The sequence below is a fragment of the Chlorocebus sabaeus genome, chromosome 6 (genome assembly GCF_047675955.1).
Source record: "Chlorocebus sabaeus isolate Y175 chromosome 6, mChlSab1.0.hap1, whole genome shotgun sequence".
Classification (NCBI taxonomy): domain Eukaryota; kingdom Metazoa; phylum Chordata; class Mammalia; order Primates; family Cercopithecidae; genus Chlorocebus; species Chlorocebus sabaeus.
Genome location: NC_132909.1, coordinates 25,813,641 through 25,840,089, shown reverse-complemented (window position 1 = coordinate 25,840,089; position 26,449 = coordinate 25,813,641). Strand labels below are relative to the sequence as shown.

General features: G+C 48.3%; 3 protein-coding genes across 9 annotated transcripts in view; 1 reads left to right on the top strand and 2 right to left on the bottom strand.

The window, feature by feature from the left end:
* Positions 1 to 6,972, bottom strand: part of CEP89 (centrosomal protein 89) — a 93,811-nt gene extending 86,839 nt beyond the window's left edge. Inside the window, exons 1-2 of one of the 4 annotated variants that reach the window (XM_007996221.3) lie at positions 6,814 to 6,972; positions 537 to 643 (exon numbers count right to left, since the gene is read on the bottom strand). In XM_007996221.3, coding sequence (XP_007994412.3) covers positions 537 to 643; positions 6,814 to 6,852 — 146 coding nt within the window. In that variant the 5' untranslated portion in view covers positions 6,853 to 6,972. The remainder of the gene's footprint in view (positions 1 to 536; positions 644 to 6,813) is intronic. The other 3 variants (XM_007996219.3, XM_007996217.3, XM_037991504.2) reach the window with 3 other exon arrangements.
* A 250-nt stretch (positions 6,973 to 7,222) lies between these two features.
* On the top strand, positions 7,223 to 12,788 carry FAAP24 (FA core complex associated protein 24). 4 transcript variants are annotated; one of them, XM_007996230.3, is made up of 5 exons: positions 7,223 to 7,324; positions 7,842 to 7,960; positions 8,081 to 8,217; positions 8,720 to 8,872; positions 11,145 to 12,788. In XM_007996230.3, the coding sequence occupies exons 2-5, from the start codon at positions 7,855 to 7,857 to the stop codon at positions 11,394 to 11,396; spliced, it is 648 nt and encodes a 215-aa protein (XP_007994421.2). In that variant the 5' UTR covers positions 7,223 to 7,324; positions 7,842 to 7,854; the 3' UTR covers positions 11,397 to 12,788. The 4 variants fall into 4 exon arrangements, with proteins under 4 accessions (XP_007994421.2, XP_007994423.2, XP_037847434.2 ...); XM_007996232.3 differs by having other exon boundaries at positions 7,238 to 7,324; positions 8,139 to 8,217; positions 11,145 to 12,410; XM_037991506.2 differs by lacking the exon at positions 7,223 to 7,324 and adding an exon at positions 7,364 to 7,465 and having other exon boundaries at positions 8,139 to 8,217; positions 11,145 to 12,410.
* Positions 12,789 to 13,883: 1,095 nt separating this feature from the next.
* Positions 13,884 to 26,449, bottom strand: part of RHPN2 (rhophilin Rho GTPase binding protein 2) — an 86,524-nt gene continuing 73,958 nt past the window's right edge. Inside the window, exons 13-15 of the mRNA XM_007996233.3 lie at positions 24,477 to 24,623; positions 23,153 to 23,308; positions 13,884 to 15,541 (exon numbers count right to left, since the gene is read on the bottom strand). Of these exons, the coding sequence (XP_007994424.3) occupies positions 15,281 to 15,541; positions 23,153 to 23,308; positions 24,477 to 24,623 (564 nt within the window). The 3' untranslated portion in view covers positions 13,884 to 15,280. The remainder of the gene's footprint in view (positions 15,542 to 23,152; positions 23,309 to 24,476; positions 24,624 to 26,449) is intronic.

Sequence of the window (26,449 nt, the reverse complement as noted above, 5' to 3'; positions counted from 1 at the left end):
TGGTGAAGCCCCATCTCTACTAAAAATACAAAAATTAGCTGGGCGTGGTGGCATGTGCCTGTAATCCCAGCTACTCTGGAGGCTGAGGCAGGAGGATTGCTTGAACCTGGGAGGTGGAGGTTGCAGTGAGCCAAAATTACACCACTGCACTCCAGCCTGGGCAACAGAGAAAGACTCCATCTTGAAGGGGAAAAAAAAAAAAAAAGAAAAAGAAAAGAAAATTTTGTGTAATTCAAAATTCCCTGTTAACTTGAGCACTTGGGCTTTAATGCTTTATATTTTTTTAAAAATACTCATCGCCTTCAATCACGAAATGTGAGAAGTTCATGCACCTGAAAGGGACAGACCTCAAGTCAGTCCATTATCCTCAGAGACACCATATTAAATGCATCATTAGGAATTGCGGTAAACATTTTGAAGGATGTGATTCTAACTACTCTACTTGTACTTTTCTGGGCAGTTTGAGCAGTTCCAGGATCCAGTACTTGGGGGCTGAGCACAGGGGTGACCTCAGTGGCTGCTCATTTGATACTCACCTTGGTCTCTCTGGAGACGGGTTGGGGCTGCGGGGAGGAGGTGTACGTGGCACTGCTGCCTTCGGAGCAATGCTGGCTGCAGGTAAAAGGCCATGGATGATGTGTTTCTGCACAAATGAAATCCAACAGAAGTCACTGGGTTGGGTCACTGGATCACTTGAGTCTTGTCACCACTCCCCCTGGGCCTGCAAGGGGACATCTGCACTGGCCACCCATGGATCCAAACCCATCAGAAGCCCACTCTGCCCCTGCCATCCCCAGTCCCCATCAGGCCAGACAAGTGCACACAGCCGAGGAGCATCATGACAGCTGCTCATTGTGGGACCCTCTTGTCCTTCCCTCCTCAGAGCTTCCCTGGCTGTCCCCAAGAGTCACCCTCTAGCCCTTCCACGTGTCCCACAGCACTCCCCCCAGTGATGTCTCATGTGGCTCCCCCTGCAGAGCAGGGCGACTTCCTGAGAAGCAAGTGACTTCCTTATCTTTTTTTTTTTTTTTTTTTTTTTTTTGAGACGGAGTCTTGCTCTGTCGCCCAGGCTGGAGTGCAGTGGCTGGATCTCAGCTCACTGCAAGCTCCGCCTCCCGGGTCTACGCCAATCTCCTGCCTCAGCCTCCTGAGTAGCTGGGACTACAGGCGCCCGCCACCTCGCCCGGCTAGTTTTTTGTATTTTTTTGGTAGAGACGGGGTTTCACCGTGTTAGCCAGGCTGGTCTCGATCTCCTGACCTTGTGATCCGCCCATCTCGGCCTCCCAAAGTGCTGGGATTACAGGCTTGAGCCACTGCGCCCGGCCAACTTCCTTATCTCTTTTTGCTTTGTTTTGTTTTTGAGATGGGGGCTTGCTCTGTTGCCCAGAGTGGAATGCAGTGGTACGATCATGGCTCACCGCAGCCTCAAACTCCTGGCTCAAGCAATCCTCCCACTTCAGCCACGTGAGTAGATGGGACTACAGATGTTCACCACCATGCCTAGGTAATTTTTGTACTTTTGTAGAGACAAGATCTCACTACATTGCCCAGGCTGGTCTCAAACTTCTGGCTCCAAGTGATCCTCCCATCTCAGCCTCCCAAAGTGTTGGGATTACAGGCGCGAGCTCTGTACCTGGCTGACTCTCTTATCTTTATCAATCCTGTAACTCTAGCATTGAGCGCATTGCCTCACACCTCATAGGGGCTTAATATAAGCTTTTAGGTAGCTTATCTCCAAGATGAGAATAATGAAAACTAGCTCCTATACACAATGAAAGTCAGAGAACCCGCTTTAGGTAACCGTAACTGGGAGTCTCTGAGACGTTTCTGGGTCTAGTCCAATCATTTTCTTGGCACGAGCCATTCATTCACACTTACTAGAGGCAGAACACCATGACAGCAATGAAGAAACCTTGTCTTCATCCCCAAGGTGGTGAGTAGAGAGGAAAAACACCCAAATAGTTATTACAGAACATAGAATTACGGAATGAGCCGAGAAAAAGGCTCTCTCACTAAAAATGAAAAAAACAAAACAAAACAAAAAACTCCTCAATGAGATGTGGGATAAAAACACTATTGTCTTCTGTTTGAAGCCAGTAATTAGCACAAAGTGCTGGGGTGGGCAGGGAGGGAAGATTCCTCCAGGTCTGGGGCCAGCCTGGGAACTTCAAATGCTTCCTTCGAGAAAATCACGCAGGCATTTAGACTGGGCTTTCAAAGATGCCCATTGGTCCCACATTTGGAAATGTGATGGAACAGCATTCTAGGAAGAGGGAATAGCATGAACAAAGGAATGAAGCAAGACATTGGTTGCAGTGCTCTGGAAATCATACGCACGGTTCTCTGTTTTGCTGGAATACAGAGGCATCTGCGAGGGTGGGGCTGGGGACCCAGCCTGACTGGCTAATTTTTTAAATTTTCTGCAGAGATGGGGGTCTCACTATGTTGCCCAAGTTGGTCTTGAACTCCTAGGCTAAACTGATCCTGGGAGGCTGAGGCAGGAGGATTGCTTGTGCCCAGGAGTTCAAGATCAGCCTGGGCAACAGAGCAAAACCTTATCCATAGCAAAAATTAAAAGAAAATAATTATCTGAGCATGCTGGTGCATGCCTGCAATCCCAGGTACTCAAGAGGCTAAGACTCCAGGATCACTTGAGCCCAAGAGGTCAAGGCTGCAGTGAGCTATGATCGTGTCACTGCACTGCAGCCTGAGCAACAGTGAGGCTGTTGTGAGGCCCTGCCTCTACAAATATTTATTTTAAAAAGATAATAGGGCAACTTCTAAAAAAGAAAAAAAGACAATAAATATATCTGTCATTCTGACAAGAGTCCTCATGCTTCTTTGTAATTCCTTGTCCCCGATGATGGGGGCAATTCCCACGGGAACAGCTTTCAGAGCAGATGGAGGAGATACCGGGGCCTAGTGAGGAGCGCCCACTGACAGTGGCCCCAGGAACGTTAGGTAGTGGTCAGCATGAGACACAAGGTTGGGAAGCAGGGCACAGCACGGGGGCATCTTTCAGGAGTGAGGGATGGGCAGACCTTCCAGTCATCTCCTACAGCCCCCACCCCCAACTTGCACAGCCATCCACCGGAGCAGAAGCTCCAAGCAGTCTCTACGCAATATCCCCACTGTTTACCTCTCTGAGTGGCGCCTGCCCCCCTGCATCTGTCAAGTGATTCCACAGCTTCCATGTTTCCTCCCCGCCCCCTTCCATTATCTGTTGCACGACAAGAAAGGATTTTTGTTTGCTTGCTTGTTTTGTAGACAGAGTCTCGTCTGTTGCCCAGGCTGGAGTGCAGTGGCACCATCTCGGCTCACTGCAACCTCCACCTCCCAGGTTCAAGCTATTCTCATGCCTCAGCCTCCCAAGTAGCTAGGACTACAGGCATGTGCCACTATGCCTAGCTAATTTTTGTATTTTAATAGAGATGGGGTTTTACCATGTTGGCCAGGGTGGTCTCAAACTCCTGACCTCAGGCAACCCACCGGCCTCAGCTTCCCAAAGTGCTGGGATTACAGGTGTGAACCACAGCACCTGGCCAGAAAAGGTTTTCTTAACCTGTGAATCCCAAGGGCTGGTGTCCAGCAGGTCCTCCAAAAAGGTTGCATAAGATTTTTTTTTTTTTTTTTTTGAAAGAGTGAATCCCCTATTGCACACTACAACATGTCTCCTACCATCACAATCATTTCCTAACTATGGTCCCCTCATCCATCCTGTCTCTACCGGGCATAAAAACCCTCACAGGCAGCACCACTCTCTCGACGGCAGGCAAATGTCCAGCATGGCATATCAGCTGATATAGGTTGGTTCCTACCAACTGTTATGGGATTTTTGGCCTATCGATTTTTCTGGTTGGAACCTCTGTGGCCACAGTGCCTTTGCCTGAGTTCTTGTCCTGCGTCCAGGAAGAATGAGGTACTCCGACAAGTGAAGGGTGAAGAAGGGTTTTATTTCGTGTTAGAAGAGCTCAGAGGAGTAGGCAGCTCCTCTCTGGAGGCAGGTTGTCCCATGAGCTCAAGTGTTCAGCTCTCCGCAGAGAGGAGGCCCTGGAAAAGGTGGCTCTTCTCCACAGGCACGTCATTCCAATGTCTCTGCAGGTCTCTGAAGCTCTCAGCAGAGAGTAGCTCCTCTCTGCTGGCAGGTGGTCCCTGTAGCTTTCAGCGGAGAAGGTACTCCTCTCTGCAGCCAGCCACCCCATCGTCTGCAGCTATCAGCAGAGAGGGTACTCCTCTCTGCAGCTGGTCATCCTGCCCCCTCGTCTCTCTACCCTCCTAGTCCTCTGGCCATTCCCTGCACCACTCTGGCTGAGCCCAGGGTCTTTATGGACCTCAGAGGGGATGAAGTGCGTGCTGATTGGACCATGGGCAGGCCCAGAAGAGGCTCCGCGAGTTCCCACTCTGGTCAGCGGGACTGGCGGCCCAGCCCCCAGCCTTCAGGCCCTCCCTGGCCTGAGGGTGGGGCCTTACTGGGGACCCCGCCCCCTTCCTCCTGCTGCCATTCATGGCCCCAGGGCTTGGCTCCAACCGCCCTCCGTTTGCGTGTTGCTGGGACTGGAGAGACGTCTGGCAGTGGGAGCAGACACCCCTCAGGCTGCAGGGATGGGGAGTGAGGGCGGTTGTCTTTCTTGGGGTGCCCTGTGGTGCAGGCTGCAGAGATGCCCTAGTCCTGTGCCTGGGAGGGCAGGCACAGCCGCACCTGAGAGCTCCCACCCCGCCAACTTGGAAGGGGCAGGGCTCGCGCTTGTCCCGGGCTCCTGCCTGAGCGGCTGCAGCTGCACCTGGAAAGGCAGATTCTGCCTGTTCCCGGCTCCCGCAAGAGCACAGAGCCTCGGATCCACAGCTGCAGTTTGGGTGGCTGTAGCCCTGCCCAGGAGGGTGGGGCTCCTGCCTGCTCCGTAGAGCAAGAGGCCTGGGTCTGCAGCAGCGGTTTGCGGCTCCCGTCCCAACTCACAAGGGGCGGAGCTTCCACCGGCTCCATGAAGTGTGCAGCCCCAGCCACACAGCGTGATGGCAGCAGCCACTGCCATCACAACGACCCAAATTCATTTCTTGCTTCCCCTCCTCTTCCCGGGCAGAGTCCCTGTGCTTCAGCACTCAGCGTGGGCTCCCACTTCCCAAAGAGCGAATAATTCATTCTTTTTCAGGCCTTGGCATTTGCTGTCTTCTGCAACCAGAATTCTTTTCTTACTCCCTGCCAAGCCCAGGTCAACTCTCCAGGCTGACGTTGCTGCCCTTCTGATACACACGTCAACAGTACTTCTTGTTTTACCATTGTGTACAGAATTATTTAGGGGTTTGTCTGTCCTACAGACCGTGTGGCCATAAGCTGTCAATCAGTTGTGGGTATCAGCACACAGCAGGAACTCATTAATGTTTGGGGCTTTAAATAAAAACTCAGGCCAGGTGCAGTGGCCTGAGTTCTCTGGAGGCAAAGGTGAGAGGATTGCTTGAGCCAAGGTTTAAGACCAGCCTGAGCAGCATAGCCAGATTCCATCTCTACAAAAAATATACATATATATTTTATGTTTTTTTGAGACAGAGTCTCACTTTGTCGCCCTGGCTGGAGTGCAGTGGCACAATTTTGGCTCACTGCAACCTCTGCCTCTTGGGTTTAAGCGATTCTCCCACCTCAACCTCCTGAGTAGCTGGGATTAGAGGCGCCCACCACCACGCCCGCTAATTTTTGTAGTTTTAGTAGAGATGGGGTTTCACCATGTTGGCCAGGCCGATCTTGAACTCCTGTCCTCAAATGATCCGCCCGCCTCAGCCTCCCAAGGTGCTGGATTAGAGGCAAAAGCCACCTCGCCTGGCCTCTACAAAATAATTTTTTAAATTAGCCAGGCATTGAGACTTGGCAACGCGTGAGGCAAAAAATAAAATAAAAAAAAGTAGCTAGGTGTGGTGAGGACCACTTGAGACCAGGAGGTTGAAGCCACAGTGAGCTAAGATCGTGCCACTGCACTCCAGCCTGGGCATCAGGACAAGACCCTGTCTCTAAAACTAAATTAAATAATAAATTAATACAAGAATCCCCTTGGCTGCTATGTGGAGAATTGACCTAGAGGAAGGGCGAGAGTGGAAGCAGAGAAACCAGTGGGGATCTGCCGCAGCAGTCCGGGTAGATGCTGGAGGCCGGGGTGTGGGTGGAGATGGGAACAGCTGGCAGATGTATGTCGTGGGTAGATCGGATGGGACTTGCTGATGGGATGTACATGGTGGGTGGCGGAGGGAAGAATGAAGGATCACTATATCCAGCAGTGCAGCAGGTGCACGTCGGCCAGGAGTTAACTCAGGGCACGGGGACGAATGCAACAGGTGAGGCAGGGTGCTCCTGTCCAACTGTGGCCGACCCTGGGGCAGAAGATTGTTAAAGCCGGGCATAGTGGCTCACGCCTGTGATACCAACTCTTTGGGAGGTTGAGGAGTTCAAGACCACCCTGGGAACATAGCAAGATCCCTGTCTCCACAAAAATATTGAACAATTAGCCAGGAGAGGTGGCGCGCGCCTATAGTCTCAGCTACTCAGGAGGCTGAGGTGGGAAGATCGCTTAAGCCCAGGAGTTCGAGGATGCAGTGAGCTATGATCGCAAAACTGCACTCCAGCCTGGGCGACAGAGCGAGACTCTGTTTCTTAAAAGAAAAAAAAAAAGTTTAGAACACGAAAAATCAAGGCTTCTTAAACTGAAAACCATTTTCTCTTGTGCCGCCGCCTTGACTGGATCTCAGGCCAAACCCCAACCCGCCGAAACCCTTTACCCCTAATCCCCGGCCCCATAGAGCTCCGCGTGCGGCAGGCGAGCATCTACTTACGAACTGGCTCCTGCGGCCTCTCCGAAACCCCAGAAGCATCCTTGCAGCTCGAGGAGACCGGGCCGGGGGCTGGACTCATCAGCAGATCTCTCCACAGCCAGGGACCACTCCCTAAAGCCCGCCGCAGGCCCAGCCCCTCAAGCTTTCTCTTCGCAATGGACTTTGCAGCAACCACGTCGGCCATTGGCTCAGCTCGGCCCTCGACCAATCAGAGCTAAGGTTACTTCCACACCAGTCGTTCTTGGCAACTAGTCGATTCCCGTTCAAATCCCCGCCAGGGCAGAAACGTCCGCCCTATCCGTTCTCTTATTGGTCACATTAGACGTCCATTTCTGACGCCACAGCCTATCCGGCGCTGCGGGAGGCGGAGGGCGGGCTGGATAAAGGACTAGGCGAGCATCGAGGGCTTGAACCCGGAAGTGGCGCGGCCGCCAGTAACATGATCTCTAGACTGGGACCGTGGGGTTCCTGCCGGCTGTGTTCGGGCCTAGGACTGGACTGAGGAGCCACGGTGCGGATCCACCTGGGGTATCAGGGGCTAGGCACGTGATGAAAATGAAGGACGCGGACACCAGGACAGGAATCTCCTGGTTCTTAGAGAATTTATTTCGCCACAAATAATTGGCAAACGGGATCTCGCTGTATTGCCCAGGTGGGTCTCGAACTCCTTGGCTCAAGCGATCCTCCCGTCTCAGCCTGGCCCATTGTTGGGATTACAGACGTGAGCTACTGTGCCCAGCCCAGGATTCTTTTAAAACTTGAATCTGATCGTGCCTCTGCCATTATTGGAACCCAATGCCATTAGCACCTCCACCACCACACACCCCCTCTCCAGCCACCCTGGCCTTCGTTCAGGCCTTTGTGTTTTCTTATTAGTAATTTAAAAGGGAATCTTATTTGACAGTTTTTTGACAAATAATTCAATCTTCAGGAGGGGATCCTGCCCCAGAGGCCCCTGGCTTGCAGTGGAAGGCAGGGCCATGTGCGGGAAAGCCTGCTCAAGTGCCGCCTGACTTTTCCCTCCTTAGGTGGAGACCATCCATGGAAAAGAAACCCCCGGATGATACTGGCCCCGTGCACGTGCCTTTGGGGCATATTGTGGCCAATGAGAAATGGCGCGGGTCACTGCTGGCGCAGGAGATGCAAGGTCGGTGGGCTGCCCTCTCCCAGCCCTTTCCTCCCCTAACATTAAAAAAAAAAATCTGCTTATTATTGCCATCTTTTCATCCAAAACTCATGGAACTCATTTTCTTCTCTGTATTTTAAGGGAAAATTAAGCTCATTTTCGAGGATGGCTTGACACCAGACTTTTATCTGTCGAACAGATGCTGCGTTCTTTATGTCACCGAAGCTGATTTGGTGGCAGGAAATGGCTACAGAAAGAGGCTTGTTCGGGTTAGAAATGTAAGTATTAGGCCAGGTGCCATGGCTCACGCTTGTAATCCCAGCACTTTGGGAGGCCAGGGCAGGTGGATCACCTGAGGTCAGGAGTTGGAGACCAGCCTGGCCAACATGGCAAAACCCTGTCTCCACTAAAAATACAAAAATTAGCTGAGTATGGTGGTGTACGCCTGTAATCCCAGCTACTCGGGAGGCTGAGATGGGAGAATTGCTTGAGTCTGGGAGGCAGAGACTGTAGTGAGCTGAGATCATGCCACTGCACTCTAGCTTAAGCGACAGAGTGAGACTCCATCTCAAAAAACAAAAAACAAACAAAAAAAGAAATGTAAGTATTGTATTAAAGAAACTGAAATTAAACATTGATTTCTCTCACCCCAACCTTCCCTCCATCCCTTGACATCATTTATTTAAAATCATTGGCCAGGCCAGGCACGAAGTGATAGCATTCTTAACCTGAAAAGTAATTTGGTTGCAAAATGATTTACTGTCTTTTTTTCCTTTCAAGTCCGGTAATCTTCAAGGAATTGTAGTCGTTGAAAAAACCCGGATGAGTGAACAATACTTCCCAGCCCTACAGAAGTTTACTGTGCTGGACCTTGGAATGGTGCTGCTTCCAGTGGCCAGCCAGATGGAAGCATCCTGCCTCGTTATCCAGTTGGTGAGTGCCAATTCCTACACCTTCATAGTAGTCCTGTCCTCATGGACACTCAGCTGCCCTCCAGAAGCAACCATCAATCCAATCTATGTCATTCTCTGAGTTGGTTTATAAAGTCTCTTCGAGGAATTTAAATATGGAAGTTGCCTCAGCAGCCAGCTCAGCTTGTCACCCACTGTAGGCAAGTGTATCACAAAGTATACAAGCTGGACACCTGATTTTAGATTCTCAGGGTGTGATGACTCCATCAGTCATTATCCTGCCCTTTCGCTGGTGAAAATGTCAACTAGAGGCCAGGCATGATGGTTCATGCTTGTAGTCCCAGCACTTTGGGAGGCCGAGGCGGGTGGATCACTTGAAGCCAGGAGTTCGAGACCAGCCTGGCCAACATGGCAAAACCCCGTCTCTACTAAAAATACAAAAATTAGCTGGGTGTGGTGGCGAGCACCTGTAATCCCAGCTACTTGGGAGGCTGAGGCAGGAGAATCACCTGAACCCAGGAAGCGGAGGTTACAGTGAGTGGAGATCGCACCATTGCACTCCAGCCTGAGCAACAAGAGTGAAACTCTGTCTCAAAAAAAACAAAAGAAAGAAAATGTCAACTAGAAGCTGTTTATCTCATCCCGTGTTTTTATTAAGCATCAGCACCTTGTGCAAGTTTGTTGTTGTTGTTGTTGTTGTTGTTTTTGAGACGCAGTCTCGCTGTATCCCGCAGGCCAGAGTGCAGTGGCACAATCTTGGCTTACTGCAACCTCCGCCTCCCGGGTTCAAGCCATTCTTCTGCCTCAGCATCCCGAGTAGCTGGGACTACAGGCATGTGCCACCACACCCGGCTAATTTTTGTATTTTTAGTACAGACAGGGTTTCACCATGTTGGCCAGGCTGGTCTCAAACTCCTGACCTTGTGATCTGCCCATCTTGGCCTCCCAAAGTGCTGGGATTACAGGTATGAGCCACCACACCTGGCTAGGTTTTTTTTTTTTTTTTTTTTTTTAAAGATAGGGTCTTGCTCTGTCATTCAGGCTGGAGTGCAGTGGTGTAATCTTGGCTCACTGCAACCTTTGCCTCCTGGGTTCAAGCGATTCTCCTGCCTCAGCCTCCCTAGTAGCTGGGATTACAGATACCCACCACCATGCCTGGCTAATTTTTGTATTTTTAGTAGAGACAAGAGTTTCACCATGTTGGCCATGGCTGGTCTCAAACTCCTGACCTCAGGTAATCTGCCTGCCTCGGCCTCCCAAAGTGCTGGGCCACCGCACCCAACCAACACTTTTTTTTTTTTTTTTTTTTTTTGAGATGGAGTTTCACTCTTGTTGCCCAGGCTGGAGTACAGTGATGCAATCTCGGCTCACTGCAACCTCCACCTCCTGAGTTCAAGTGATTCTCCTGCCTCAGCCTCCCAAGTAGCTGGAATTACAGGCGCCTGCCACCATGCCCAGCTAATTTGTATTTTTAGTAGAGATGGGGTTTCCCAATGTTGGTCAGGCTGGTCTCGAACTCCCGACCTCAGGTGATGCGCCCGCCTCGGCCTCCCAAAGTGCTGGGATTATAGGCGTGAGCCATCGCACCCGGCCACCAATACTTATTTTTAAAATCAGTTTAGTGGCTTACGCCTCTAATCCCAGCATGGAGAACATCAGCTGTGTGTGTGTGTGTGTGTGTGTGTGTGTGTTGTGTTTTTGTTTCTTTCACGTTTGTGTTCTTTGTTGTGTGTGTGTTGTTTTTAAATCTCCCCCTCTGATGTGGAGCTAGAGTTGAGAGCCACATTGGAGATGCAGGCAGCCACAAATGGTTCACAGATCCCTCTCTACCAAATCCCTTGCATCACCGTTCCTAACTTTCCTTGATATAATGCTATTGTCTGCCTTAGTATAACCACCACTAACTGCAGACCGGGTTTCTCCTTTGAGGCAGGCTTCCTGCAGGACCTGTGTGAAGTAGGTCTGGTTTAGGTGTAGCCATCATTTAATCCTGCACAACTGAAATGTTTCTTAATGGACCATCAGAAAGTGTTTGAATTCCTCAGTGTGTTTTTCTAAACATTCTGAAAACGCACGTTTTTGTAAATTATTAATGTCTTACTCCTTTGTGTGGCTCACCTTTCAATAATTTCGCTGATGTCTGAGAAATTATATTCATGGTATATGAAAACATTTGTTCCCTTAAGTGAAGCTGAACCAAATGGAAAAATGGTTATTTCCACAAAACAAATTTTAAGAAAACGGCCAGTCCTCCAGAGGGCGCTCACGTGCTGTTCCTTTCATTTGCGGTTCAGGTTCAAGAGCAAACCAAAGAGCCCAGTAAGAACCCTCTTCTCAGGAAGAAACGGGCCCTGCTGCTGTCTGAGCCATCGCTCCTTCGAACCGTGCAGCAGATCCCAGGAGTTGGAAAAGTTAAAGCTCCCCTTCTCCTCCAGAAGTTTCCAAGCATCCAGCAACTGAGTAATGCTTCCATTCGGGAACTGGAGCAGGTGGTGGGACAAGCAGTGGCAAAGCAGATCCATGCCTTCTTCACACAGCCCAGGTGATGGTTGGCCTCAGGGCCACCGTGTCTTCTCCCGAGACCACAAACACCAGGATCTTGTTTTCAGCTTTAAAAAGCAAGAGAATGGGCCGGGAACGGTGGCTCATGCCTGTAATCTCAGCACTTTGGGAGGCCGAAGCCAGCAGATCACCTGAGGTCAGGAGTTCAAGACCAGCCTGGCCAACATGGAGAAACCTATCTCTACTAAAAATAGAAAAAATTAGTCAGGCATGGTGACAGGGGCCTGTAATCCCAGCTACTTGGGAGGCCGAGGCACGGGAATCACTTGAACCCGGGAGTCGGAGGTTGCAGTGAGCTGAGATCGTACCACTGCACTCCAGCCTGGGTGCCAAAGTGAGACCCTGGCTCTAAAAAAGAAAAAAAAAAAAGAGGCCAGGCGCGGTGGCTTACGCCTGTAGTCCCAGCACTTTGGGAGGCCTAGGCGGGTGGATCACGAGGTCAGGAGATCCAGACCATCCTGGCTAACATGGTAAAACCCCGTCTCTACTAAAAAACAAAAAAAACATTAGCCAGGCGTGATGGCGGGCGCCTGTAGTCCCAGCTATTCGGGAGGCTGAGGCTGGACAATGGCGTGAACCCGGCAGGCGGAGCTTGCAGTGAGTCGAGATCACGCTGCTGCACTCCAGCCTGGGCGACAGAGCAAGACTCCGTCTCAAAAAAAGAAAAAATGCCGGGCACAGTGGCTTCTGCCTGTAATTCTAGCACTTTGGGAGGCCGAGGCGGGTGGATCACAAGGTTGGGAGATTGAGACCATCCTGGCTAACACGGTGAAGCCCTATCTCTACTAAAAATGCAAAAAATTAGCCGGGCGTGGTGACGGGCGCCTGTAGTCCCAGCTACTCGGGAGGCTGAGGCAGGATGATGGCGTGAACCCAGGAGGTGGAGCTTGCAGTGAGCTGAGATTGTGCCACTGCACTGCAGCTTGGGCGACTGAGCGAGACACTGTCTCCAAAAAAAAAAAAAGAAAAAGGATTTCCTCTAGCAGCAGCTAGTGAAAGATGAGGCGAGGCCTGAATGGAGCCTGTGGATCGTCCTGCCTTGGCATCTGAGTTCAGCTTGTGAAGTTAGTGGGCCGCAGAGGGCACTGCCTTCATTCTGCTAAGATGCAAAGGGCTGGTGAGATCTTCGCAAGAGAATCAGGGACTCACACTCAGCAAAAAGCCAGTTAGGGCTGATTTTAATGTGCGACCTTGACCTGCATCTGTCATGGAAAGTGCCTTCTAAAAAGCTTCAGTGGTGGATGTGACCATCTGAAGGAAACATGTACAAGGAAGCACTGCATATGCTAAGCCCCGTGTTCCTGGAGTGAGAGCTGCTGTTCTTCAGGTCTGTACTGCGAGGGCTGTTTCCAATGTAAATAAATAACTGTGCAACAGTTCCTTCCTCCTTTCCTTTGTTCCTGCCTCTCTCCCCCCGCCCTTTTTTTTTTGGTAGATGTACAGTTTGTTTATACACTGCGTATGTCTTCTGCACACAGAAAATATGGAGTCTGAAGTTCCCATTTAAAGTTGAAAACTCGATGGCCGGGCACGGTGACTCATGCCTGTAATCCCAGCACTTTAGGAGGCCAAGGGGGGCGAATCACAAGGTCAGGAGATCCAGACCATCCTGGCCAACATGGTGAAGCCCCGTCTCTACTAAAAATACAAAAATTAGCAGGATGTGGTGGCACACACCTGTAATCCCAGCTACTCAGGAGGCTGAGGCACGAGAATCGCTTGAACCCAGGAGGTGGAGGTTGCAGTGAGCCGAGATTGCACCACTGCACTCCAGCCTGGGCGACAGAGTGAGATTCCACCTCAAAAAAAAAAAAAAAAATTTAAAGTTGAAAACTCAATGCGCGTGAGGCAGAACAGGATGTGTTTGTACGTGGAAGGCCCAACAATGGGAAGATACAAGAAAATGATGGCAGCAGCTACATCCAGTGAGGGAACCAGGGGCTGGGGATCAAAAGGTACATAATTGCCCATTCAAAAAATAGAGACAGACCAGACACAGTGGCTCACACCTGTAGTCCCAGCACTTTGGGAGGCTGAGGTGGGAGAACTGCTTGAGTCCAGGATTTCGAGATCAGCCTGGGCAACATGGCAAGACCCCATCTCTACAAAAATTTAAAAATTAGTCAGGCATGGCAGCTCATGCCTGTAGTCCCAGCTACTCAGGAGGGTGAGGTGGGAGGACTGCTTGAGCCTCGGAGGTTGAGGCTGCAGTGAGCCATGATTGCGTCACTGTCCTCCTGCCTGGGCGACAAAGTGCGACCCTGTCTCAAAAAAAAGACAAAAACAAAAAATAAGCACAAAGATGGCATCTGTCTTAGAAAATACTAAGATAACTTGACAGCTCTTTAAGTTCTGCTTTGTGAAATGTTAGTAACTAAAAATAATCAAAACATTAAAAACTGTGTGCATTAGGGGAGAAACAATTTGAAAGAGGGAATGAAAGTGAAATAAAAGTAAAAAGAAATATTAACTCAGGAAAATGAATATGTTTATTTAAATATTTATACAAACATGGCCCTAGGAGCAGCAGATACACTTTTCCAAAGGTGGTTCCTTCCTTTAAGATATTGCACAATAGAAAATAAACTCTTGTTAGTCCTTAAAATTAGTCTTCAATGCTATGTATTTTAGCTATGTAACTTGTACCGTGTCAACAGTGAACCTTATTAGATTCACGGTGTCATCCAACTTATAGCAAGATAAAAATCAATCGGTAGGAATGTCATTTTAAAAAGTGAAATAGTGGGACGGGTGTGGTGGCTCATGCCTATAATCCCAGCACTTTGGGAGGTTGAGGTGAGTGGATCATTTGAGGTCAGGATTTCGAAACCAGCCTGACCAACATGGTGAAACACCACCTCTATTAAAAATACAAAAATTAGCCAGGCATGGTGGTGGGCACTTACAGTCCCAGCTACTTGGGAGGCTGAGGTAGGAGAATCGCTTGATCCCAGCAGGCGGAGGTTGCACTGAGCTGAGATCGCGCCACTGCACTCCAGCCTGGGCAACAGAGCAAGACTCTATCTCAAAAAAAGAAAAAAAGGTCAAATAGAGCTTTAAACTTGAATCATTTACATCATTATCTTATAAAATGTAAAACTACTTTTTAACCCGACTTAAAATATAGAATTATGTAACTTTAAACAAAATGAAAAATGTTTTGAGTATCAAACAGTATATTATCTACCTTGTAGACAGCATCTTCATCTAACACTGCCACTGTGTTAGCAATTCTTAAATGACATCAAACTAGAAGAAAAGCTGCTCCTACACTGTTTTTATTTAATAAGTCAAGACAAATTTGGCACTATACTTTTTCTAGAAATAGCATTCATATTATATCGATATAATAGAACCATCTTGTTTTAGGATAATGAATTCCTATTAGGAAGCAGCACTTCGGAACAATTTTTAGTGACACTAATTTAATTCTATCATTATAGTCCTGTGACTTGCCTTAATTCCAGGATCATCTGAATTCTAGGTTAAGGAATGATTATTAGCCAAACCTGGAAACAACTAGAAATTGTACTAATATAGGTAACCCCGATTTAATAGTGACTGGAAGTCATAATCGTCACCATTAAAAATAGCTGTCTGTCATATCTTCAACACTATTCTATTTACAATACTTTATATAATAAATAACTTACAGCAGTATAGTGACACGCCTCAAAAAAGTTCTTTTTTCACTAATTTCTAGAGGTTTCTTGGTTACTTTCCTTCATAAAAACACATCAAATGTGAGTTTATACTATGAGAAAAACAGGATTTGAGAATAGATAGATATTTTCCATCATGGCACAAACATTTAAGGCCGAGTCAGCACTGGAAATGTTCGGGGCCTGAACGTGTTTGTTTCCTCACATTAGTACAAAGAACTGTCTGAGTTGAGAAGGCTGAAAGGGGATGGCAGCTTCTTCTTGACCTGAGGCCGTGCAACCCCGACCGACGGGAGGCACAAGGTGCTGGCTGACTTCTGTCTGTTCTTGTTGGTGCCCCAGCTCAGGAAGGAAAGCTTCTTGGAGATTTTCTTGGTTTTATCAGTTTTGTCGTCATCATCAATGGCTAAGCAGATCATGGAGTACGTTTTCTGCATTCCCACGGAGTATGTGGCACTCTTATTATGCTGCACGTAGAAAAGTAAGAAAAAGGGTGTTAGGCATTATCAAGATAGATTATAAAAACTATGAAGTCTGGCCAGGCGAGGTGGCTCACACCTGTAATTCCAACACTTTGGGAGGCCGAGGAAGGCGGATCACTTGAGGTCAGGTGTTCAAGACCAGCCTGGCCAACATGGCGAAACCCCATCTCTACTAAAATACAAAAGTTAACCAGGTGTGGTGGTGGATGTCTGTAGTCCCAGATGTTTGGGAGGCTGAGGCATGAGAATCACTTGAACCCGGGAGGTGGAGGTTGCAGTGAGCCAAGATCACACCACTGCACTCCAGCCTGGACGACAGAGCAGGACTGTCTCCAAAAAATAAATTAAATTAAACAGATATAATTCGGAAACTCATGTGACCAATGCTTATATAGAATTAGGTTCTTAAAACAAGGACAAACTTTTTTTCTTTTTTGAGACAGGGTCTTGCTATGTTGCCCAGGCTGCTCTTGAACTCCTAGGCTCAAGTGATCTTCCTGCCTTGGCCTCCTGAGTAGCTGGGGTCCACCAGGTCCAACAAGGATAATTTTTAAGGAATGTACTCAATAGTAATAATTTAAGCTTAGGAGCCACAACTCACATTTTAAGGTTCTTCTTATATTTGAGAAAGTAGTAATACTAATGGTCACGAATATGAAAATACAGGGTGGGGCGCGGTGGCTCATGACTAGAGTCCCAGCTGCCTGGGAGGCTTAGAGGGGAGGATTGCTTGAGCCCAGGAGGCTGAGGCTATAGTGAGCTGTGATTGTGCCACTGCACTCCAGCCTGGGCGACAGAGTGAGACCTCTGTCTCAAAAAAAAAAAAAAAAAAAAGGAGGGGGGTGGGGGGAAGGGAAGAGGGGAAAGAAAGGAAAGAGGGAAAGGAAAGGGAAGAGGAGAAAGGAAGGGAAGAGGGGCAGAGAAGGGAAGAAAAAAAAAAAAAGAATATGCAGTAAGCAATATGTCTCCCTGTCACCTGGGCTTCTAGGCCCTCCATGTTACACTTCTAAAGATGATGTGCATGTACAAGTATTTCTATATGTGTATAAGTATATTACCATTCAATTTCTGAAAAGGAATATACTGCACTATTCTACACTTGATTTTCTTTTTTTTTTTTTAAGACAGAGTCTTGCTCTGTCGCCCAGGTTGGAGTGCAGTGGCGTGATCTCGGCTCACTGCAAGCTCCACCTCCCAGGTTCATGCCATTCTCCTGCCTTAGCCTCCCAAGTGTCTGGGACTACAAGTGCCTACCACCAGGCCTGGCTTTTTTTTTTTTCCCCTGTATTTTTAGTAGAGACGGGGTTTCACTGTGTTAGCCAGGATGGTCTCGATCTCCTGACCTTGCCTACACCCAACTTTCTTTCCTTAATACATCTTGGATTTCAATCCACACCGGTAAGTATAGATCCATTTCACCCTCTTTCAAGAATCCAGTGTCCCATGACTTGAAGAAGCCAAAAAGTAAAAGAAAAAGAAAATTCACAGTGCTACCATTTGCCATGTTCACCATTTTCAAGTGTAGAGTTCAGTGGCATTAAGTTACATTCACCTCATTATGCTCCACTGCCACTATCCATCTCTAAAACTTTTTCATCTTCCTCAGCTGAAACTTTGTACCACTAAACACTCTCTACTATTAACTGTCAAAGAATCACGTCGGATTCAAACTGGCAATCTAAAGAAACTTGTTTTCTGAAGACTTCCACATGGGCTATCACCAGCTTCTAAGGTTTGCCTAACACTGAGATTGTTTAGTTCGCCATGTTTATTGATCATCTACTACGTTCTGGCACTAAAATTAGGCATACAATATATCTCTGCAATGGTTGAGGGACATTGTTCCTAATATAAACCCTAAGAGGTGCCTGGGCGCAGTGTCTCACAAGGCTGAGGCGGGCGGATCACTTGAGGCCAGGAGTTCGAGACCATCCTGGCCAACATGGTGAAACCCCATCTCTACTAAAAATACAAAAATTAGCTGGGTGTGGAGGCACACACCTGTAATCCCAGCTACTCAGGAGCTAAGGCAGAAGAATCACTTGAACCCAGCAGGTGGAGTTTGCAGTGGGCCAAGATCATGCCACTGCACTCCAGCCTGGACGACAGAGCAAAACTCCGTCTCAAAAAAAAAAAAAAAAAAAGAAAAGCCTTTCTTGACCCTATTCCCCCCCAGGTCCACCCCAATATCTCACTCACACACACACACACACACACACACACACACACTCTCTCTCTCTCTCTCTCTCTCTCTCTCTCACTCCTGCAATGTGTACCACCACTTTGAAAAGCCTTTTTTTTTTTTTTTTTTGAGACGGAGTCTTGCTGTTGCCAGGCTGGAGTGCAGTGGCCTGATCTTGGCTCACTGCAACCTCCACCTCCCAAGTTCAAGCGCTTCTCTTGCCTTAGCCTCCCAAGTAGCTGGGATTACAGGCGCATGCCATCATGCCCAGCTAATTTTTGTATTTTTAGTAAAGACAGGGTTTCACCATGTTGGCCAGGTTGGTCTTGAACTTCTGGCCTCAAGTCATCCACCTGCCTCAGCCTCCCAAAGTGCTGGGATTACAGGCGTGAGCCACTGTGCCCAGCTCCATTTACTATTTCTTTCCCCGCCACCCACTCCTCACTCAAATCCACCTGGGGTACCCCTCTAGAACTCTTAGGGCTTTATACAGAGCACAGTTTAAAACCACGGTGTAGGCCTAACTCTTCCATTCTCTGGATGAGAAAACTGAGGCCCAGGGAGGGTATGAACGTGCTGAAGGTTACACAGCTTGTGAATGGCAGTCAGGGCCTAATTCCAGAGCTTGATTCCAAGCTTAGATTTGTTCAACCAGGGATCCCCACTGTAGTCAAGAGAGTAGCCAAGGGCAGCAGGTCATCAGTTCAGCCAGAATGCTAGGCTAAATGTTCTCATTATTTGATTTTGTTTGAAAGGCTCAGTCGCTAAAAACAGTGCTTGACTATCATTATCTAAAATCCTTATCATAAAAATTAAGACAAAAGTAAATTATTTAAAAATTATTTTTAAAAAGCCAGGGGCTGGGCATGGTGGCTCACTCCTGTAATCCCAGCACTTTTGAGAGGCCAAGGCGGGCCGATCACCAGATGCCAGGAGTTCAAGATCGGCCTGGCCAATATGGTGAAACCCCGTCTCTATTAAAAATGCAAAAATTAGCCAGGCGTCGTGGCGGGTGCCTGTAATCCCAGCTACTCAGGAGGCTGAGGCAGGAGAATCGCTTGAACCCGGGAGGCGGAGGTTGCAGTGAGCCAAGATTGCACCACTGCACTCCAGCCTGGATGACAAGAACGAGACTCTATCTCCAAAAAAAAAAAAAAAAAAAGAGCCAGGTAGGGTGGCTCATGCCTGTAATCCCAACTATTTAGGAGGCTGATTCGAGAGGGTCTCTTGAGGCTAGGAATTCAAGATCAGTTTGGATAACTTAGTCCGACCCTGTCACTACAAAATTAATTAAATAAAAGACAAAAGGAAATTACTCTTGGTCTGGTTCATTCCTGTAATCCTAACACTTTGGAGGTGCAGGCAGGAAGACTGCTTAAGCCCAGGAGTTTGGGACCAGAATGGGCAACAAAATGAGACTGTCACTACAAAAAATTTAAAAATTAGCTGGGTATAGTGATACACGCCTGTAGTCCCAGCTACTTGGGAAGATCTTTGGGTTTTTTTTTGTTTTTTTTTTTTGAGATGGAGTCTCCCTCTCTTGCCCAGGCTGGAGTGCAGTGGCACGATCTTGGCTCACTGCAACCTCTGCCTCCTGGGTTCAAGTGATTCTCCTGCCTCGGCCTCCCAAGTAGCTGGGATTACAGGCATGTGCCACCATGCCCAGCTTATTTTTAGTAGAGATAGGGTTTCACCATGTTGACCAGCCTGGTCTTGAACTCCTGACCTCAGGTGATGAGAAGGGAGGATCTTTTGAGGCCTGGAAGTCGAGGCTGTAGTGAGCTATGATTGCACTATTGCACTCCAGCCTGGGCAACTGAGTGAGACCCTGTCTCAAAACAAAACAAAACAAAAAACAACAACAAAAGAAGATCACGCCACTGCATTCCGGCTAGTGCAGTGGTACAATCATAGCTCACTGCAGCCTCAACCTCCCTGAGCTCAAGTGATCCTCCTGCCTCAGCCTCCCAAGTAACTGGGACTACAGGCATGTGCCACCATGCCTGGCTAATTTTTTTTATTTTTTTGTAGAGACTAGGTCTCGCCATGTTGCCCAGGCTGGTCTTGAACTCCTGGGCTCAAGCAAATATCCTGCCTCAGCCTCTCAAAGTGCTGGAATTACAGGTGTGAGCCACCGTGCCGGGACATCAGTGACTTTTAGTATATTCACAAAGTTGGGTGACCATCACTACCACCTAATTTCAGAACATTTCCATTGCCCCCAAAAAGAAACCTTCTACCTTATAACCCTTCTGTAGTCCTTCCCCATTCCCATTGCCCAGCCCCAGCACCATCGACTTTGTCTCTGGATTTGCCTATGCTGAACATTTCATGGATATGTTCAAAATCCATTGGCTCTCTGGCCCTCTCTCAACTGACTTCTGTTGCCACTTCTCCACCAAAGTGTCTTTTCATCCTGCTGCCAAATACCATAGGCACAGCTAAGCCGCCCTCATTCTCCACCTCTCAACTGCATTCAATGCAACCCATTGAATGCAAAGCTTTCTCCTCTTAATTTGAGAAGCTCCTTTTCTCTGATATCTCTGAACCCTCCTCTATTTTCTTTGCACTTGCTTCTCTTCCAACTGACCTCTAAATGTTTAGCCCTCAGCCCTCGCCCGCTTGCAGGGAGCTGCATTCTGTCTCACAGCCTCAAACATCATCCCCGTGCAATGATTCTCAAATATTTATTTCTAGCTCTGATTTCTTCCTTGAACTGAAGAATTCACATCCAATCTCCTCTTCTATGTTTACATCTGACCGCTAATAGCATCTGAAACATTCAAAACATGACTCTTGATTCCTCTCTCCTTCACCTCCCTCACACCCATTACCCATCATTATGAAAAATAAACAGGCCAGGCACAGTGGCTCATGCCTGTAATCCCAACACTTTGGGAGGCCAGAGGTGGGAGGATTGCTTAAGGCCAGGAATTTGAGGCCAACCTTGGCAATATATCAAGGCCCCATCTCTACCAAAAAAAATTTACAATAAACAAACAAATTAGCCAGGCATAGTGGTATACACCTATAGTCCCAGCTAATCGAGAGGCTGAAGCAAGAGGATTGCCTGAGCCCAGGAAGTCAAGGCTACAGTGAGCTGTGATTGCACCACTGCACTCCAGCCCGAGCAACAGAGTGAGACCCGTCTCAAAAAAAAAAAAAGAAATTTAAAGGTAGAAAAATAACTACTGCCCACGTGATTGATCAAGCCAAACACTGGGACCTCACCTCCCTGTCCACCATCTCCTTTACACAAAGCATCCACAAATCCCCCATCAGCTCTACCTCCAAACTATGTCCCAGGGACACTCCTGTCTTTCCAACTCTACAGCCACCCCCATCACCTCAGCCACTAACGTCACCAGCCTGGACAACTGCCATGGCCAGTCTCCGGCAGTAGACGCCCTTCTAAAACAAACATTACACCACGCTGTTCCCCTTCTGAAAAGGCCCAGTGGTTTCCAAGCTCCCACCACTGCCACCAAGGCCTCCTTCCCACCTCACTTCCCACGGCTCCCTCCTTGTCCTGGTGCTCTTGCCAAAAGGCCTTCTTTTTGCCTCTCTGGTAGGAGAAGCTTATTCTGCTGCAGGGACTCTGGACCTGTAAGTGCCCCTGCCCAGAAGGCCTTTCTTGTCCCTCTGCAACTGGCTCGAACCTCCTGGTCACTCTCATGTCTGTTCCAGCCCTGCCTAGATAGAGCCTCACCCCCTCCCCAGTCATTCCACCCCGTTACAGGTCTTTTTTCCTCTACAGCACTTATCAAAATCCTGACCATTTATTTGCTGACTTAGTGCCAGCTTCTTGGGGGAAGCAGGGACCTTATCTGTCTAATGTAAGCTAGAGCTCTGACACCTAAGAGAGTGTCTGGCACCCGATTGATCCTTAATCAATATTTGTTGAATGAATAAATGAGTGTTGTTACACAGGGAAGGTCAAGTGTACGTCATTAAGTGTGGCAAAGTGCAGAGGAGAACGTCATTAAGTGTGGCATGAATCCTAGCACTTGGGGAAAATTTTAGAGTTTTTTGCAGGCAGGGTCTCACTCTGTTGCCCAGGCTGGAGTGCAGTGGTGCGATCTCCGCTCACTGCAACCTCTGCCTCCCGGGTTCAAACGCTTCTCCTGCCTCAGCCTCCAGAGTACCTGCGATTACAGGCGCACACCACCACGCCCAGCTAATTTTTATATTTTCAGTAGAGACAGGGTTTGCCTCGTTGGCTAGGCTGGTCTTGAACTCCTGGCCTCAAGCAATCTGCCCACCTCGACCTCCAAAAGTACTCAGATTACAGGCATGAGCACCATGCCCAGCCTCGTGGGGAAAATTAAAGGTGATAACTGTGCAGGTGAACTTGAAGAGACTTAAACGCTTCCCAAATCTCCCAAGACACGGCTGACACTGTCTCTAGGGCATAGAGAGGGACTGTTTTAACTTTCACAGGTTGTCTTAAGCTCTTCTATACCACTGGAATTTTTTTTTTGTTTTTTTCACTATGAGTATTACTTTTGTAATTAAACAATTTGATCAGAAAAATAGATCAGTTGATTATTTTATCCACAGGATATTTTTAAAAGTTTGCTAGCAGGGTGCAGTGTCTCATGCCTGTAATCCCAGCATTTTGGGAGGCCAAGGTGAGAGGATGGCTTGAGCCCAGGAGTTTAAGACCAGCCTGGGCAACATAGCAAGAACCTGTCTCAAAAAAAAAAATAAAGAATGGGCCAGGTACGGTGGCTCACGCCTGTTATCCCAGAACTTTGGGAGGCAGAGGCGGGCAGATCACGAGGTCCAGAGATTGAGACCATCCTAGCTAACACGGTGGGACCCTGTCTGCACTAAAAATACAAAAAATTAGCCGGGCGTGTTGGCGGGCACCTGTAGTCCCAGCTACTCGGGAGGCTGAGGTAGGAGAACGGCGTGAACCCAGGAGGTAGAGCTTGCGGTGAGCTGAGATTGTGCCACTGCACTCCAGCCTGGGCGACAGAGCAAGACTCCATCTCAACAAAATAAATAAATAAATAAATAAATAAATAAATAAATAAATAAATAAGTACATACATAAATAAAGAATGAGCCAGGGGTGGTAGTGGGTGCCTATAATTCCAGCTACTCGTGTGGCTGAGGTGGGAGGATCACTCGAACCCAGGAGAGAGGCCACAGTGAGCGGTGATCATACCACTGCAAACCAGCCTGGGCAATAGGGCAAGACCCTGTCTTTAAAAAAAAAAAAAACTTTGCCAATTTTCTCTTTGACCCAAGGTGAGCACATTCCAGTGATTACAAGCCTGGGAGTCCAGTCATTTCTACCATGTTACACAGGCAGGAGACAGAGGGTCGGGTAAACACCTGTGGGGCTGAACTCATGCAGATTTCACTCCACGCCACTACTGACTGCCCAGGGAGGTGTCAGCGCTCACCATGGATGATGTGGAGTCCAGGAGGCTCACGACTTTCATCTCGATCTCGTCCTCGCCAAAGCTCTTCAGCAGCTTCATAACCTCACTCACTGTCAGCCACTTACAATCCACAAGTTGAATGGAGACAATATAATCTCCTTCCCGGGCTCCTGCCACCTGAAAAAGTATTGTTGAAAATAAGTCAATGTTTTGTTCACTCAAATCCTTTAATTAATCCCCATTAACAAAATAGGTATTTGCATAAATTCACATCAAGAAAGCAAAAATTCACTTTGGGTGGCCAAGACCGGTGGATCACTTGAGGTCAGTAGTTCACAGAGGTCAGCAGGATCACAGAGACCAGCCTGGACAACATGGTGAAACCCATCTCCACTAAAAATACAAAAGTCAGCCAGGTGTGGTGGTGGGCACCTGTAATCCTAGCTACTCAGGAGGCTGAGGCAGGAGAATTGCTTGAACCCGGGAGGCAGACATTGCAGTAAGCCGAGATCACGCCACTGTCCTCCAGCCTGGGTGCAATTTAAAAAAAAAAAAAGCCAAAATTGGCCGAAGTGGCTCACGCCTGTAATCCTAGCACTCTGGGAGGCCAAGGCAGACAGAATACTTGAGGCCAGGAGTTTGAGACCAGCCTGGCCAAGATGGCAAATATACTCTCTACTAAAAATACAAAAATTAGGCCGGGCTCAGTGGCTCACACCTGTAATCCCAGCACTTTGGGAGGCCAAGGTGGGCGGATCACAAAGTCGGGAGATTGAGACCATCTTGGCTAACACGGTGAAACCTTGTCTCTACTAAAAACACACAAAAAATTAGCTGGGCATGGTGGCACGCACCTGTAATCCCAGCTACTCGGGAGGCTGGGGCAACAGAATTACTTAAACCCAGGAGGTGCAGGTTGCAGTGAGCCAAGATCGCGCCACCGCACCCCAGCCTGGGTGACAGAGTGAGACTCTGTTTCAAAAAACAAACAAACAAAAACTAAAACTAAAATTAGCTGAGTGTCTTGGCACGTGCCTGTAATCCCAGCTACTCAGGAGGCTGAGACAGGAGAATCACTTGAACCCAGGAGGCAGAAGCTGCAGTGAGCCCTGAGTTCACGCCACTGCATGATCGCGACTCACTGCAGCCTCCACCTCCCAACGTCTAACAAAAAACAAAAAACAAACAAAAAAAAGACAGTAAAAATTAATCCTTTTCTTTTAGGGAATGTAGCACCCGCGAGGCCTTTCACATAAAGGCAGGCCTTTGACATGGGTGAATCCACCCTAAATTCAATCACCCAGATATCTGTGTTTGCTGCCAGCCCAGAAAAGCATGTGCTTACCGAGGCAGAGCAGTAAGGATCCAGGAAGTGAACCTGAACGGGGGCGTTCCCTCTCAAGGTGAACCCTAAGTCCCCTTCTTCTGCGGTGAAGCGGATGCTTCGAGGAGGCGTCCACCGCTTGTTAGCCGAAAACACAGATAAGGGGCCCTTTGGAAGAGAGCATCGTTAGGTATAGGATTTGAAGGCTAGATCAGATGATTGAAAGCTAAAGGGAATTTTGCCTGCTGTCCTTGAAGATCTCACTTGGCCTTGTTCAAGGACAAATGACACATCTAGGGGCATACATGCTACAGCAGTCATGCGAGAATCCAGAATGCCATCTTCTCAAACACACCCAATATGTTTTCAATAAAATTATCCTTTAGACATTGTATTAATTAAAATTACCTTTTTTTTTTTTTGAGACATTGTCTCGCTCTATCGCACAGGCTGGAGTGTGGTGGTATGATCTTGGCTCACTGCAGCCTCTGCCTCCTGGGTTCAAGCAATTCTCCTGAGTAGCTAGAATTACAGGTGCGAACCACCATGCCAAGCTAATTTTTGTGTTTTTAGCAGAGATGGGGTTTCACCATGTTGGCCAGGCTGGTCTCAAACTCCTGACCTCAGATGATCTGCCCGCCTCAGCCTCCCAAAGTACTGGGATTAAAGGCCTGAGCCACCACACCCGGCCAAAATTATCTTAAAAAAAACTCTAACATAAAAAAATCTAAGACCAGGCATGTCATGCCTGTAATCTTAAGCACTTTGTGTGGCCAAGGCAGAAGGATCACTTGAGGCCAGGGGTTTGAGGCCAACCTGGGCAACATAGTGAGAACCACTCTCTACTAAAAACATAAAAGAATTAGCCAGGCAAGGTGGTGCACGCCTATGGTCCCATCTACTCAGGCTGCTGACGCAGGAGGACTTCTTGAGCCCAGGAGTTCGAGGCTGCAGTAAACTATGATTGTGCCACTGCACTCCAGCCTGGGTGAAAACAGAGTTAGACCCTGTCTTAAAAAAAAAAAAAAAAAAAAAGGAAGGCCAGGCGCGGTGGCTCAAGCCTGTAATCCCAGCACTTTGGGAGGCCGAGACGGGCGGATCACGAGGTCAGGAGATCGAGACCATCCTGGCTAACACGGTAAAACCCCGTCTCTACTAAAAAGTACAAAAAACTAGCCGGGCGAGGTGGCGGGTGCCTGTAGTCCCAGCTACTCGGGAGGCTGAGGCTGGAGAATAGTGTAAACCCGGGAGGTGGAGCTTACAGTGAGCTGAGATCCGGCCACTCCACTCCAGCCTGGGCGACAGAGCGAGACTCCGTCTCAAAAAAAAAATCTCAGGCCTGGGCACAGTGGTTCATACCTATAATTGCAGCACTCTGTGAGGCCTAGGCAAGAGGAATGTTTGAGCCCAGGAGTTTGAGACCAGCCTAGGCAACATAGCAAGACATCTCTACAAGAAATAAAAATTAATTGGACGTGGCACTGTGCGCCTGTAGTCCTATCTACTAGTGTGTAGGCAAGAGGATCGCTCAAGCCCAGAAGGTCAAGGCTGCAGTGAGCTATGATCATGCCATTGTACTCCAGCCTGGGTGACAGAGTGAGACCATGTCTCTAAAAAAATTAAAAGATACAAAAAAATTTTTAATAGACAATACCTAAAAACTACTTTTAAAATATGCTATGGGGCTGGGCACAGTGGCTCAGGCCTATAATCCCAGCACTTTGGGAGGCCAAGGTGAGCCAATCACTGGAACCCAGGAAGTCAAGACCAGCCTGGCCAAACATGGTGAAACCCCATCTCTACTAAAAATACAAAATTAGCTGAGTGTAGTGGCACTAGCCTGTAATCCCAGCTACTTGGGAGGCTGAAGCTAGAGAATCGCTTGAACCTGGGAGGCGGAGGCTGCAGTGAGCCGAGATTGCACCACTGCACTCCAGCCTGGGCGACAGAGTGAGACTCTGTCTCAAAAAACAAATCAATAAAAATAAATGAAT

Excerpts from the sequence above, each read along its gene's own strand:
- FAAP24 (XM_007996230.3), top strand. The coding sequence starts at position 7,855 with ATGGAAAAGAAACCCCCGGATGATACTGGCCCCGTGCACGTGCCTTTG. Across the intron at positions 7,961-8,080 it reads GCTGGCGCAGGAGATGCAAG|GGAAAATTAAGCTCATTTTC; the intron begins GTCGGTGGGCTG and ends CTGTATTTTAAG. Across the intron at positions 8,873-11,144 it reads CCTGCCTCGTTATCCAGTTG|GTTCAAGAGCAAACCAAAGA; the intron begins GTGAGTGCCAAT and ends TTTGCGGTTCAG.